Here is a 15,698-nt window from a genome sequence, read left to right as displayed (position 1 = left end):
ATACCTGCGGTACAGGCAACCGTATTGGACTGGTCACCGTCAGACAATTTCTGCAACTTATTAATTTCCCATTAAGGAAATACAACAAAGCAAACACGTGGTTGCCAATTTTCAATACAAAGTAAGCTAATTTTCTTTAAGCATGACATATTATGCCCTCATACAACAAAAACAAACCCTTCTCAAACGCATGGCAACCAATTCTTGTAGAGAAGTTTCCCGATTCAATCCAAAAGAACACGTTATTTTATGTTTCATAGTGTTATTGTTAACGCGTGTACATGTTAAATTTCAGGTGGTTTCAAAGCTTAAACTATAACATCGGCAGTAAATAAACAGTAAATAATTGTTTAAATTAAGTTTTTTTGTTTTGTAAAAAACTTTTAACTTTTTTTACTTTTATTCGTTTTTGAAATTTAAACCTTAAAACAAAACAACACCATGAATTATAAACTACTAGATAAAATCTCCATAAACACCTTTTTCACCACTAGATACATGTGAACATGTCATCATTTGTTTAAATTTTGATCAGTGCTTTTACGAAAGTCATTTGGAACAATGATCGAAATTTATTTGAACAAGTTGCAATATTAGTTAGAAAACCATTTCTAACGCGAATTTAGCTAGGACACTGACTGCTTTGCTTCCACAATTTTAACTTTGTTTTACAAGTTTGAAGATTTTTACAACATATGCTTACCAGTAAACAATAGATGAATAGAACAACACACAGTTACTATCAACCATTCTACCCGATGTGCAAAACTTGCTATTTAGTGTATACAGCACGTATATTTCATTTTCACATCCACAAACCTGAGAAATATGAGTTTAATGGCCGTGCCAGATTTTACCAGTAATTATTTTTGAGCACGTTTTAAGCCTTTTCTGCTTTGTCAGTTTTCCACGTTGATTAACGCATGCTAACAACAACTGGCTTGACTTTTTCAACCCCACCGCGCTTTTGACGAAAAGAAAATGATTGCTTGATCGATTTTTTTATTGAAAACTTTTATTGCAATCCAAGAATAGGTAAAATGGGAAGAGTTGCATGAAAAAGAATCTATCAATTATAATTAATTTGTAAGGTGAAAACATATTATGAGTAGTTTATAAGACGCAAATGGACCAGGACCATCAAGCCTTCGGAAAACTTGTAAACGGTGTAAAAGTAATCAGTTGAGTTGACAAAACAATATTCTTCGAAAAGCAACAGAAAACTGAAACCAGTGTGAAGAACGCTGGTGTATTAACTAAGTGCAAAACGCAAGTCAAACAGTAAACATGGCATAATTATGTTCTGTAAGTTCATAAAAACACGATTTAATTTAAAAAAGCACAGCAATCGCAGTATCCAAAGAAAACTTCATAGTTCCATTAACTGCAAACAGTGCTAAAATATCTTAACACTTAATGATATAGAAGTAACCACATAAATACAATGGGCCCTACACACTTAGGTCTCAATAAAACTGTTTTCAGTTATAGTTAATTAACAGTAGTTGTCAAAGTAAGGAGGAAATCTCCTGGGCCCGCGATAAGTTTGGTGTAGAGGCATAAAAACCGGTCTTGGAGGAGGAAAAAATGGCCGTTCATGATAAATGGCCTCTGGCAACAAATGAGAAGGTGGCATCCGAAACTTTGCCTGGCATGTTCGTGGTAGTGGGTTTACATGCCCATGTCTTGGACAGGGCTGCCAGTCCATGTAAGGCATATTATTTCTCTGGTCTTGTGGGATTTGAAAATTTTTCCTCTTCCCTCTTGTAGATTTCCTTATAGTTTTCTTCTGTGGCTGCCTAGGGGAATTGTAGTGGATCATTGGTGGCCGTGGAAAATGTGCTCTGTGTTGTGGAAAACCTGCAGATTCTAAATCTTCTGCTTTAACCAGATAATCATTCTCGTAACGGCATCCCTTAAAATACAAGTTAACTTAATACTTTATAAAATATAAAAGTCTGCATTCCTACCAAGTACGAACAATTATGCAATCAATTTCTGTACTCTACGACACCAAAGACATATTCACAGCTTAATTACTGACATGTCACAGAAACAGCTGCATGTTACTCACATGTTGAAGATCACTTGTAAACGTCTCCGTGATGTCTTCTGAAAGAAATATGTTTTTACTATTGCCTGGATTGGCTTCAGAAAAATCGCTGGCTCCAAAAAAATGTGTGTCATGCTCCACGTACTGATGAGGTTTGTATAAAACAGATGGATCAACAAACGGTCTTTCCATTTCATATCCACTCATTGCACTACGTACTTTGGACGGACTGACAAATGGTCTGATTTGACGTCCATCTTCAATACAGTATCTTTGTCTTTGAGTTGGTCTATGGTGTTTGGGAGTTGGTGGGGATAAAAGTGGAGTATTATGCTGGTAGTTGCATTCAACGCGTCTGATTCTTGGTGGAGTTTCTTTGGTTTTTTGCATATGCTTGATTGGAGACCTGTAGAATTCCAAATATGATGGCTGTTTATGGTTGCCAAAACATGTGTCGGTAACCTCAAAATATTGTTTTCTGCTGTTTTGATCATAGACTGAAGCAGCAGCCTTGCTTGATTGGGCTATCACTGAAGATTTTTCTACAGTCCTATTTTTATCATTTGAAGTTGATGTGACTGCATTTCGGGTGTTATTCACTTTTGTATCTGTATATTGGCTGCTGCTGTTGGGCAATTCCTTAATGCCGCTTATTCCTTCAACTTCTGAGTTGAAACCTGAGGACCTGCTTTTCTCCTGTTCAATTTCCGTATCCTCATTTACAACAGAATCGTCTTCATTTTGAAAAGTACGACAATCTTTGTCAGGTGAACCAGTAGCAAGAACATCCTCATCAGACAGACAGGCTTTGAACGTTGGTGGTGTTTTTACATCATCATCGCAATCCATGTTGTTTGGCGATTCAACGTAAGTGGTGCTGAGAACGGATATCGTTTTGTCAACTGAAGAATCAATCAAACGTTCGTTTAACACAGGTGGTGAGTGTATGGCAGATTCAGATTTCTTGTCTGTACTACCCTTGGAAACATTTCGAACTGCTTCCGCATTGTCATCAGTTGTGCGGGGTGGACTGTTTAAGCAACTGATGACATCATAATCAACACTGTTGCCTGCACTGTCTATATTATATGCTGGTGGCGTTTTTATACCATCACTGTTGTCAGTTTCTTCTCTTGGCCGAACAGTTGAAGGCAAAGTCGGCAAATTTTCCAGAAAATTTGATTTTTCTCTACTTGCCGATATCTGCTGTTCAACAGTTGTCTGAATGAGGATATTGTGCTCTACAGGGGTTGCAGTGACTGGTAAACCCTTGTTAAAAGTCGTGGCACACACGTCAGTGAATGGAATGGTGTTTGCAGTTAAGTCCTGGACGAATTCTGGTTGATCAGTTATGGATGTAACAAGTGCTAGAGGAGTGTCGTCTGTAAATGAAAGTGGCAGTTCTGTCTCAGGAAATAAAGGGGTAGTAGACATAATTGGAAATCTGTTGACTCTGGTGCTGGAAACTTGCGAGCAGTAGTCTAGATTTGGTTTTCTGATAGGCGTGCTGCTGTACAAAACAGGAGTAGAAGTCCTTGGCTCATCAAAGTCAAGTAAAGGTGGCGGAAGAAAATCAGAATGTCTTTGAGCGGGGGTCAAGTTATTACAAACAGGAGCTAGCGGTGATTTTTCAAACGTAACATATCTTTGCGCCATCGTAGGAGGTTCATCGCGTCTTATTTTGAACTGACACCTCCGCTGAATGCAGCTTTGTTTCTTACGGCCTGAGCCGCCAAATTGTTTCATGTCTCTGCAGTTTAAATTTTGAGTATTAAAAGATTTCGAATTTTCTTTCCATCTATAACAGTTGTAACTTTTACATTTTACATATTTACATATTCATATTCACACTTACATTATTATTCATACAATATTCATATTTGCACTTTTACATATTCTTTCACTTGCAGTTAAATTTTTAGATTTATTTCTTTAGTGCAGTGTGTGGCGGCTGCCGTTTATTGCAATTGATTAGAAATGGAAAATAATAATAGAATAGGGTCAAGCGCCTGCAACGTGTGTAAATTATTAATTACCTGCAGTGTATGCATTTTCCACAGTTTGGAGCCCGACACGCATCACATTTTTTGCATCTCGTTGATCGATAACGCGTGTTTGGATTCCAAGCCAAGAATGGTCTAGTGTTAGTTTTCATTGCAAACTAAAACAGAACAAACATGTTTTGTTCATTATTCCTAATCTAGGGCACTACCAACATGTTGTGCATGAATGTATCTGTCATTTATCCTATGGTTGCTGATAAAATAGAAATAAGGAGTCTGTCTGACTAATTTTATTTACCGATATCGGTCGATAAGGCTTCTGTCTCGATAGTCTTCTTCTCATCATTGTATTTGCTTTCAGTGATTTAGTAGCAGTTGAACACAGAGTTTGATTCGCATACCATTGCTTTTTCTCATCCGCAAGAAATTCCCATGCAGTCATCAGGATTTTGTCAGACGTTTCTTCATCCAAAAGAAGATCGGAGCACGTTGATTTAACCTGGATGACATATTAATTTACTGAATCTGACAGATACGCTGAGTGACTTTGGAGCAAAAATCTTACTTCTTCTTTGAAAGTATTAAATCCATTGCTAGTTGATGTAGCCGGCGTTTCTCCCAATTGCTGAGTTCCTGAAAAAAAATCTTCCACTTAAAACCTTCGGCTCCATTGAAATGGGCATGAATGACACAATCAACACTACAAGGAAGACGTCTCTTAATAATTCCATGTGCATTACAAGTTTCTTTAATTTTCTTGGTATGACTTGGAGGAATATTGTTTTTAAACTGTTAAACTTTAACCTGCAAACTTTTGTAACAGATTTGTCAACTCTTTGCGGATGTGAAAAACCTGGCACTTCACCAAGTCGGTTAAAGAATCAAAAGAAAAATGCGATATATGAAGAACACAATGGACTTATATGGTGTGCAATGACTGACGATTGCACAAAACATACAGCTTCCTACGAGTCAAAAGGACCATGATTTACCAACACTATGATTTTAATAATCAAATTCAAATCAGAGATGATTTTTATGTTGATAGATTGAAAGCATTTCACATTGGATGTACCATTAACAATAAAGAGATGTGTGTACCACCTACTTTGCATCTAATTACATGAAAATGGGCATGTTTTACAAAATATGTATCAACTTTAATTGCAATGCTTCGTCATCCATGGAATATGAAACTAAGGGTAAGCCTGATTTCCAACAACCGTGTTCATTTGCATAATTATCCTTGCTGCTACCAATGAAACGTTGACATTCCTCAATAAGTAACCAAATTAGAATTTATTCCTTCGGCAACCTGTTATTCTAATAACAATGTCGAATGGTAACTACGTAGTGTATCTATAAACTTTTTTTGAACAATTTTTTATATCCTTAAGATGAATATCATACACAGTATCCATTAGGGCTGTGAACGTTTGGATATTTATATAGCGGCTAAGAGCTCAAAGCTGCAAAAGATTTTGTTAATCACAAACCAAAAACGTACAAGGTGGAGAGAATTTGGAGCAAAATTTTTGATAATTCATTGACTCATGAAAATTTGCTGCTGTTAATCATTTTTATGCTTAAATACTTTGTTTTCCTGATAAACTTTGTGGTCTAGCATGACATAAGTTGCTAATACAATCTTTTTCATTACATTTGTTTATAATTAACCAAAGTTTTGCCTGTATTCAACAATGTGGCATGACAATTAGTGACTATGGCAGATAACGCATAATGCCATCCGGCTAAAGAAAATTGGCTAAATTCCCAGCCATAGTAATCATGTTATATATACTTTAAATTTTTGGAAAATTTTTTGTCATCTGCGAGCTCTTTCCCTTTTAATTTAATGCCATATGAATACCGTGTATGTAATGGCAGATTGGGAATGATGCAGTGCCAGAAAAAATGCGAATGCGCGATAAACTTAATGGTACATTAACACAATAACTGAAGAATAACACGTAGCCTACGCATTTTACAGGTTTATTGAACTAAATGTTGCAATTCCTGGTTGAAAGCATTGTTTCATCACAGAAGACTGTGTGTCAACAATGGTATAGGCAGTACCATTCATTTAGGCAAACTTTAACGCATGCAAAAGATAGGAATTATGCCGGAACCAAACAAAAAGTGAATTGGCAACAATTTTATAGGTGAATTGTGTTATAAATGAACTCATTACAGACGAATTTATAAATCTTAATAGACTGGCACAGTAGGCAACGTCAATTTATAACATAATATCTATAACTATCAGTTAACTTCTACAATTGCTTAACTATAAGTTTAATTTTTGCACAAAGATTTCAATGTTTGTAAGGAAACTAAACAAACAGGAGCAAAGTTGGCAGAACTTAATAAAGTTTGACATGTATGGATAGCTTTGACAGCTGGTCTTATTAAATTATATGATCGATTTATCCGATTAAAAATAAACTCTTGTTTCAGACCGAACGCAAGAGTTTGCAAGCAGTTTCGGTCACTAACTCATAAACTCAAAATTTCGAATAACCCAAAACAACCCATCCAGTTCTGGCAAAATGCCAAACAAAATATATATATGTCAACTACTTCCCTTCAAAACTCTTCGAAAGTGAATCGCATCACAGACAATTTAAGCATTTTTGTTGGTTCAAAGCCATTAACTGTGCTTCTTATCTCAAAATCACTTCAAAATCCCTAGCTGTGTTATAACAAAGAGTCCACATGGGCCCATTTCATGTTTACATGGAGACAATGTTATTAAAATAATGTCAACCAAAGCTTAGACTCTATTTCGCCAGTTTAACAATGTTTTAATAGCTTGAAGTAATTCAATGCATCCTTTTATCTTTGAGTTTTATGCAAAAGACATCATTGCGAAAACATGGCACTGACGTTTTTACAATCATTATCCAAACTTGCAAATGCCAACTATTGTAACAAAATACTTATTTAAATGTGAAAATAGCCATTAATACCCTGTTCATGAAGCCATCAAACATCTTTCACAGGCCTAATATATTCGGATGGGCTTTATTACAGCCATAGTGTGACAGCCAAGCAGGTTCAGCAGCATTTGAAATATGACATAGCAAAACACATTGATAATTTCAAGACATAGAATGGATAAATATCGTACCTGTTGAACTTGTCGATATATCTTTGTTTTCAAAGTTTTGTTCTTCATCTTTATCTGAACATACGTGTACAAGGAAATTACTTTTAAACATTTCACAGTGATTTTATGCATAATTCACTAAATATTTTCAAAGACCATCCCACCATTAGCTCTTTCTTCTGTGGAAGAAGTCGTTTCCTGTGCATAGGAGCATGAAGATCTGCTGAAGTCATTCATTTTTCTACATTTTGCATACTTTGCCGTTAATACTTTCATAATATTTTTCTTCTTTCTTTTCTTCCGTTTCCTCTCCCTGGCTGGTTGACTTGGTACCAATGCTTGCGGAAAATTCTCTGCACTGGATTCTAAATGGACAATATTATTACTTTTTTAACTAACGCTGTGAATTTAGTAGAACTTTTCTTGCAATTGCAAACTTTGAACTAGTGCAATTAAATCTATACTTCCCCGACAATTACAAAGAAGACATTAATCTCATTAATTTAGTTGAATTACCATTTTCTGTTTTCATTCCTACCAGCGGCAGCTTAGCTTCAAGGCTCCAATCTAATTGGTCAGTTAAAAGTGCATCCTAAACATTAACAACAATCAATAACCACAACTGATAAAGACATGCTTGGTACCACACAAATAAAATTGTTAAAATTTAAGCAAACTCTTTGTCAAAACAGACAAAAAATATAACAAATTTGTTTCAGCTGAATAGGAAGCAGTATAAATCAATGCTGTTACAGAGCAACCAGCAGTGGTCGGCTTTCCAAGTCCATATCATACGTCTGTTCAACCTTATCACGAGTTGACCTTTTAGGGTAGTCACAAAAGATAACATTTTGATAAACATCAGGCCCATTGTATGCATGGTTGGATACATGTTTTCCCTAAGTTACGTGTGAAATCATGAAATACGTATATGCTATACATACATTTGAAAAATATCTTAAAGGTTTGGAAACATAAAAAAAAACTATTTTTACGAAAAGTAGATTTTCAAACTCTGAAAACTTTATGGACATAAATGAGAAGGAAAATTTCCATAAAACACTTTTTTTTACTCCTTGTTCCAGCCTACAAGATGAGTATGTAATTGAACAGCTGTATATGAATTGTTGTATATGAACATCATATGCATACAAATAAATAAGAAAATCACAATGAAAACTTGTTTTAACAAATTATTGCACGATTTATTGAACTGGTTTCAAGAGCACAGAGATACATGTACATGGTTCCTGGTTTACCATGCTAAAGTACTCCACATAAGTCCAACTTGGTGGTTACCAAAACGATTAATAGGCAACATTTATATACTGAAGTGAAAGACAGCAAGCAGTAGTGGAATTTTACAACAAACTTATATAAAGACAGCTTTTTGCTTAAAGGCATAGTTTGTAAATCGACACTAACAACAAATTCCTTAAAAACTTTCGTCTCTTTTCAACCTAAAAACCTGAATGAGTCATAACAAAATGGCCATTTGTTATGAGAATAACAAACAATGATAACAAACAATAACAATAACAATGATGATTATGATTATGTTATGATTAACGAAATCGGCAAATAATATAATCAACTGCAACCACTTACTTTTTTCGGTATCACTTCTCCAGCTTTGCGAAAGCGGCCAGCATTGTAGTCAAAGCTTCGGAGAGATGTTTTATCCCCAATAAAATTTTGAAGTTTCAGCTTCGATCGCAACCTGACATTAGTGGGGCTGAAATATTTTAAGTAAATGTACAGTAAAAAAGTTAATTCTTCAAAAGCAATTAATTTTAAGTGATATATTATCAAAATAAAAATGGTCAAATGCATTTACGCACTTCCATATAGCAATGGTATCTTATTTGTCAAGATATTTACGCAAACCTGTAATAATAAACATCAAACTGTCCAGCTGATTTGCCTTGCTGTCGAACGATTTGTTCAAAAAACCAGCCATCTCCTAGATCTGGGCACGGCAGTTTTCCAGTTCCATAATATTGGGCATTCTTCTGAAACTGAATGAGATTAATTGTCTGCATTCAAATGGCCTGATTTCCATAATCAACCACACAAAAACACAAACTTAACACAAATCAAGCACAAAAACACAAATTTAATCTTCAGTATAATTGAATCTTGTTTAAAACACAAATGAGTAGCATTTATGCGTTGAATATACAACCAGTACTCGATAAAATTATGAATTTTTATGCGTTTATGATATTTAGTAGTCAGCCTCACTCTGTGGTTTGACGAAGACGTTGCCCAATGCATGGAAGTCGAATTTCCATCAACTTTTGCAAGGTTCAAGGCAGACAAACCAAGCAGTCTCATGAAACACATTTTGGTATTGACCAATTTCACTCTTTTTTTGCTCTTGACTGGCTTTTTGTCTTGTTTTTCCAAACGTAATTGCAAAGAGAATGGAAGAGAAGAGTAGTTGCTCTCTTGTACAATTGGCTTGCTGTCAATAAAGAGACAATTATATGGCCTCCTTGCTTCGGTGGCTTCATCTGGCTTGGTTTGCTTATCGTCTTCTGATAGCACAACGTTTTCCTTTCTGTTTTCCATTTCAATAAATGTGGAGTTTACGTTAACTTTGTTCGCAGCAAGAAAAGCGTTATTGTCCTTGTTTACTGTTGCCACATCGCAACTATTGCTGGTAAAGACATTGCTGAATTCACTGTCTTCGCCATGGACGGCAGTGTCACAATTATGGTCTTTCATGGTTTTTCTTTCGCATTTTGGTTTTCTTTTTCTGGCATCATTGCTTCCTTTATAAACGTCTAATGAATCACTTCCATGGATTACGTTATCTGAACTGTAGTCAGTTATATCATCACTGGAACCACTTCTTACAGTGTAACATCCATTGCTGTCAGTAATTTTGCAGAAAGTAAGACTAAGTTTTCTTTTCGGTGACTCGTTTGGTTTAGTTTTTGTCTCTTCTGAAGCATCGTCTGATAAAAATGTACGTTGGTTTTCATCCTGCAAACAAATTTTTACACAAAAAATGAGCATAAAAATGATGAAAAAGTTTGTAAAAGTATACAGAATTTCCAGAATACTGTGATCAAAAACCTACAGTTGATATACGTAGCACTGATCATAGAAACACAATTAAAATAACAATAAAGAGAACAAAAATATTTAAAACAATGGCTTTTACACTACAATAGCACTAATTAATACATTCAAATATATGTAAGACAAATCATCTTATAAGTTATAATTATTAGTACCTCAGCTTCAACACTGTCCTGGCAACTGTTTTTCACCGACGAAGCAACCTTTGATTTAATCTTTGGAGCATTTCTGTTTTTTTTTGACAACTTCTGTATCCTCTCTTTTGATCGAAGAATATTTTTAATTGAATTTTTTGGACTTCTTCCATTATATTTGACTTTTAGTCCTTTTTTACATTTCGCCATGTTAAAAAGTCATTACTAATTTTATACAATACACCTAAATTTAATGACTTATTACAATTAGTTTACCGCATCACAAAATAAGAGAGCACTCAGAGCACTTATGGGAAAACCACAGCTCCATGCGGGCATTCTCTTCCTTAATATGGTGCTCAATTACACCTCTTGGGAAAGCGATAGATCGTTAGAATAATACAAGAAGTATATACTGTACATATTGTGTCTGGTTCTGGTTTAGCATTCCATCTTTTATTAGCAACACCATTTTCATGTGTTCACTTATGGTATGAATATAAAATATATTTATATATATCAGAAAACTAATGAAAAACACAGCTTCCGTGTCTGTCACTATTGTCATGAACTGATTAAAGATTCCAAGTTAAGAAGTTTAATCACACATTCTATCAAACTGTTATGTACTGACGTAAATAACTATCGAACACTTTTCGTGAAAGCTACAAAGTGAAAGGTTAGCGATAACAACTATACACAGCATCAAATCACAATAAATTTAAAAGAGGAAGAAGTGTGGGCATGTATCCTGTTCCTGCACTAACCATTACCAGATTGATCGATCATTTTAAAACAACCATTTCTAATAATAGAAGTTGTTTAAATGGGTGCTTCCGCAGCACAGACAGCGCATACAATAATGCAACAATCTGTTGGATAATTATTATTGACGCAATTTAGCCTGCAGCAACAAATGTAGGTATTTGCGGAGCCAAAAGAAAATTACTCATATAATGATTTAAGCACTTGTACCGTACAAGACACAAGTTATATTTTTGAAACATACAAGAGTGCAAGGAGTCGAAAACAAATACTTGTTTATGGCTGGATATGCTGTTATAGGCTCCACAAAAATACACACGGGGTAACTCTTTTGTCTCAAGAGTTCCACATTGAATAAACTGTCGCCTATCAGCGGTTAATACGGCTGGAAACAGTAAATATTTGTAATGCTTTACAATTTCCTATAATGAAAGCAGTTTAATTACCACTTGGTTACGTACATTATCGTAAAGTTAACATTCAAACGAGTAACTGGTATGATGTGACAACTTTGGGGGTTCAGCACAGACACTGCTGCTATATACTAAGAGGTTTCCTTTGACATTGAATTAGCATCAAAGACTTTTTAAAAACTACAAAAAGCTTCATACAGAAGCGTCTTCTTAAAATTGTCCAACAGTACCGCAATTTACATTTTGTCAACAGGAAGTCAGTTAACTACATTTAACAAAAGGCATAGACCTAAGCTAAGTTGCACACCACAACATTTTCAGTCTTTAACAACAATTAACAACCACTGATGACTGTCGTAACCCGCAACTTCCTTGTCACGTTACCAGAGTCATACCGCAATGAACACAAAGGGGTGGAAACAAGAATGCTGCTGAGTAAAGTGTTTTCGACGGCAAGGTGTCAAAGTTCACGGCTAAACAAGCTTATCTATTTAATGTTGAAAAGTAGCTTATACAGTCAAATTTTCCAAAATCAATGCCACTAGGAGATTATAAAAAAGTTACCAATTGAGGCAAACTGGTGAATTAGGCAAATAGGTAAAAACGTTGATATGGGCTTAACTAAAAAGCAGTGTGTGTTTTTTTATCTTTTTCGCAAATACGCACACTAATACAATTCAAATTCGTTCATTAATTGAGTTCTTTTAGACCATACGTGTCAAACTCCTGGCCCGCGGGCCACATCCGGCCCGCTTTACAATAAAACTTGGCCCGCAATGTTATTTTATACATTGAACTATTTCCGGCCCGCGAGATCATTGTACAGTATAACTTACTTTTTTTAAGCAAGAAACAAGATTATAACAAATCGCACAAGACAGCAGCACAGCAGTTGCCCCATCATACGATGGAGTAAATCGATTTATTCTAACGCTTGTAATCTGGGCTGCTTTTTTCTTTGTTAATTCTTTAATGCTTTTGCAAGGAGATGAATGAAACATATCGATGAAAGAGAAGAATAATCAAAACTAACCCAGTCAAAAATCGTCAAAAACATCAAAGATTTGGTGTTGTTCTGTAGCGGCCATGGGGTGTTTGTTTTGTCGCTGGTTGTCGCCCTCACAATGCTCCCAGCACGTGTTGATTTCGGCACTGCTCGTTCGTTTTACCGACACATTCCGTTTTGCACCGCTTGTGCACAGGACGCATGAGTTTGAGTAAAGGTTAAACTCAGAACCTCGTGTTCATTTATTTTAATATATGAGCGAAGGAGACAGAGAACAGAATTAGCGACCTTCTGAGACAAGGAGTCAACAACGCAACAACTCAGCAACGCAACAACAGCACGACCTTCGCCATAGTTCCGCCGCATGTTCCAATTCATGTACTTGTTCCACGAAATGTTCAATCAAGTTTTATCCTTACGGCCCGCGGCGTTAAATAAGTTTTGACTTTTGGCCCTTGTTGCAATAGAGTTTGACACCCCCGTTTTAGACCATAAGTTAATTACGCTCACATGTACGCATGGATCATGACAAAATGCTTAATTAGACAAACAAAATGCCTGTCGAGGAACCAGCGCGAATGTTTGTAGCCTGGTTGCGTATTCATTGTTGATAAACTTTATCTATCATTAATTAACAAGTAAGTAACTATGTAGTAGATAATGATCAACTTGACATTAAATACAGATTAACAAAACTGATCAAAAATTGTACATAGAGCAACCAACTTCACGTTTTGAATAAGTATATAGTTAGGGAGCCGGTAAGCAACTTCAACCAGGCTGTCAAAAGCAACAAAATATTTACAAAGTATATAATTGAGTTGACAAACTATGCAAAAACAAAGTAAATAAACTAATAAACTAGAATGTACATGATTGTGCCGAGATTTTGTAGCGACCTACAAAATGTGATGAATCGATGGTTTGAGATGATGCTTCAGAAGAGACTAAAACTAAACCAAATGAGTCGCCGAAAAGAAAACTTAGTCTTACTTTCTGCAAAATTACTGAAAGCAAATTATTATTGTTTCTGTCTCACCAGCCTTTCTGTAAATGAAACAAAATCACGTGCACACAATCAACTTAGGTAGCTGCTGCAAAGTCATAACCAAGTCATCAAGCTCGAGTCGCAAGTCAAGTCATATGGAAAATAACACTCAAGTCAAGTCATTTGGCAAATAACATTCAAATTAACTCAAGTGATTTTGAAAATAAGACTCAAGTCGAATCAAGTGATATCTGAATCCAAGCCATACAGAAAGCAAAAACACCATTTGTTAAGAAGCGTTTAAAACGTTTCAAGATTTGCTTCATTTCGCTGCACTGAATGCATTCGTATAAAAAAACTTCACTTCATTTCAAGTTACACCTTAATGGTATGGACGAAAGTAAGAAAAAAATATTGTTTTTATATAAAAAAATCTAATCAACATGGACTGACTCGAGTCAAGTTAAGTCTTTTGAAATATTGACTTGAGTCAAGTCTCTTTTAAGCTATTTCATAGAAAGGGACTCAAATCGAGTGAAATCTTTGCAAAAGGTGTCTACAGTCGAGTCATTATGACTCTGGGAATCGGACTATTCAATTTGAACAGCACATCCCTAATAACCAAGTCAGTTTTGCCTGACTCAAGCCAACCTAAGTCATGACTCAAGTCACGTCAAAGCTGTTAACTTTATGCCGTTCGCTGTCAATAACACCACATAGTAGGTGACCAATACCCATAGCTGTAGCGATTCTAGTCCAGTTGATACTTTCTCTTGAAAAAATCTTATGTTATTCCATTATCATTGCGTAATCATCTTCAATGCCGTCACATCTACCGACCACCATGATGTTAGGCAAATATGCGAGTCATCTCAGAGACTCAGACAGCTGAGTCCAGTGAAGTTGAATTACTTAAACGCAACTCAGTCAATGATGACATAATCAGGTCAAGTTTCAGACTTGACCCCATCCATTGTCTAAAACGAATGAATTTGAGTTACATCAGACAGTTGAAGTACACACGACAGCAAAGAATACAGCTTTACGAAACAAAAAGGAATACTTTCATAATGTATTACACTTCTCTAAAAGAAAGTACCAAGAGCCTTTATTTGGAAAAGCTTCGCAAATATTTTACCAGTATACAGTATTTACATGAACACACCGCATAGTTAAGTTTTAGAAACTAACCAGGTACTGACTTGATTCGAGTCAGAAAAAATGACTTGGTTACAACTCTGTCTAGTATTATACAAGTGCAAACCATCTGAAGCACTTGTTTATTAGATATCTTCTACCAAATTGTGACTACCATCACTGAATACCAATCGTTAAAATTCGACCAACTAACCAAAATAATTCCCACATAATAGTCAAAAACAGATATTTACTGTACATGGCTATGTTATTAACTTCATGCAGTCAAGTAAATTTTTAAAACACATGCCGGAAATAATAGTTCTGCCGCGTTATATAGTAGGCCTATATACACATATGAAAAGTTTCAAAAATAAACGCTATTTATATTTTTAAACTTAATAAGACTACTGCCGTTGTTGTCAACTTGTCATCATATAACTAAGAAAATTTTGCTGCAACATTGGGTTCATGCTCTTTTGGATGCGTTTATCATCACAGAATTTACTTCCACACGCGCAATCGATCTCCCATGGTATCACAACTTGTATTTTCACGAGTCAAGAGAGAACGCATGTCGTATAACAACTAACAACAAGTAACGCGCGCACATACACAACAAAAGAGAAACAATAAAAGAAAACGAACAGCAGAGAGCAATTCACCAGAGAGCTATTCTGCTGCGATGCAAAATGGAGATACGCGTTGTTTCGATTTAATTTCTGCATTGTTTTTGTTCAATTTTATTCTACGATAAAGCAAGGTGCTAATGATCACGTAATCCTTACGATTGTAGAAAATTGCGATAATAATCTGATAATTGCGACAATAACAATCCGAAGTTCAAGCGATGAGGAACCTTCGACGGGCTTAAGTCGTGCAATAAGTCCTATGATTAATGTGTTGTTTTTTGTATTGTTTATTTTTCGCCATTACCTGTGCAGAGCGAAACGATGTGGTAAAAAACACAATAAACCATACGCTCACGAACAGATAAGGA

At 35.5% G+C, this 15,698-nt stretch overlaps 1 protein-coding gene across 3 annotated transcripts; it reads right to left on the bottom strand.

Annotated features, from left to right (window-relative positions):
* Nucleotides 1–985: 985 nt before the first annotated feature.
* On the bottom strand, nt 986–15,427 carry LOC143448693 (uncharacterized). 3 transcript variants are annotated; one of them, XM_076948538.1, is made up of 12 exons: nt 10,411–15,427; nt 9,410–10,156; nt 9,053–9,183; nt 8,774–8,900; nt 7,682–7,757; nt 7,330–7,530; nt 7,187–7,240; nt 4,622–4,689; nt 4,355–4,555; nt 4,090–4,214; nt 2,075–3,803; nt 986–1,915 (listed from the first exon to the last, which is right to left on the bottom strand). In XM_076948538.1, the coding sequence occupies exons 1-12, from the start codon at nt 10,597–10,599 to the stop codon at nt 1,496–1,498; spliced, it is 4,068 nt and encodes a 1,355-aa protein (XP_076804653.1). In that variant the 5' UTR covers nt 10,600–15,427; the 3' UTR covers nt 986–1,495. The 3 variants fall into 3 exon arrangements, with proteins under 3 accessions (XP_076804653.1, XP_076804654.1, XP_076804655.1); XM_076948539.1 differs by having other exon boundaries at nt 9,053–9,177; XM_076948540.1 differs by having other exon boundaries at nt 9,053–9,174; nt 10,411–15,426.
* Between the last annotated feature and the right edge of the window lie 271 nt (nt 15,428–15,698).

This window comes from Clavelina lepadiformis, chromosome 3 (genome assembly GCF_947623445.1).
Source record: "Clavelina lepadiformis chromosome 3, kaClaLepa1.1, whole genome shotgun sequence".
NCBI lineage: Eukaryota > Metazoa > Chordata > Ascidiacea > Aplousobranchia > Clavelinidae > Clavelina > Clavelina lepadiformis.
Note: the sequence above shows the minus strand (reverse complement) of the source record. Positions and strands in the feature narration are given on the sequence as shown.

Coding starts and splice junctions, on each gene's coding strand:
- LOC143448693 (XM_076948538.1), bottom strand. CDS start 10,599: ATGGCGAAATGTAAAAAAGGACTAAAAGTCAAATATAATGGAAGAAGT. Junction 9,184..9,409: donor CGTCTTCGTCAAACCACAGA/GTGAGGCTGACT, acceptor AATCTCATTCAG/TTTCAGAAGAATGCCCAATA. Junction 4,556..4,621: donor TTAATACTTTCAAAGAAGAA/GTAAGATTTTTG, acceptor TATGTCATCCAG/GTTAAATCAACGTGCTCCGA.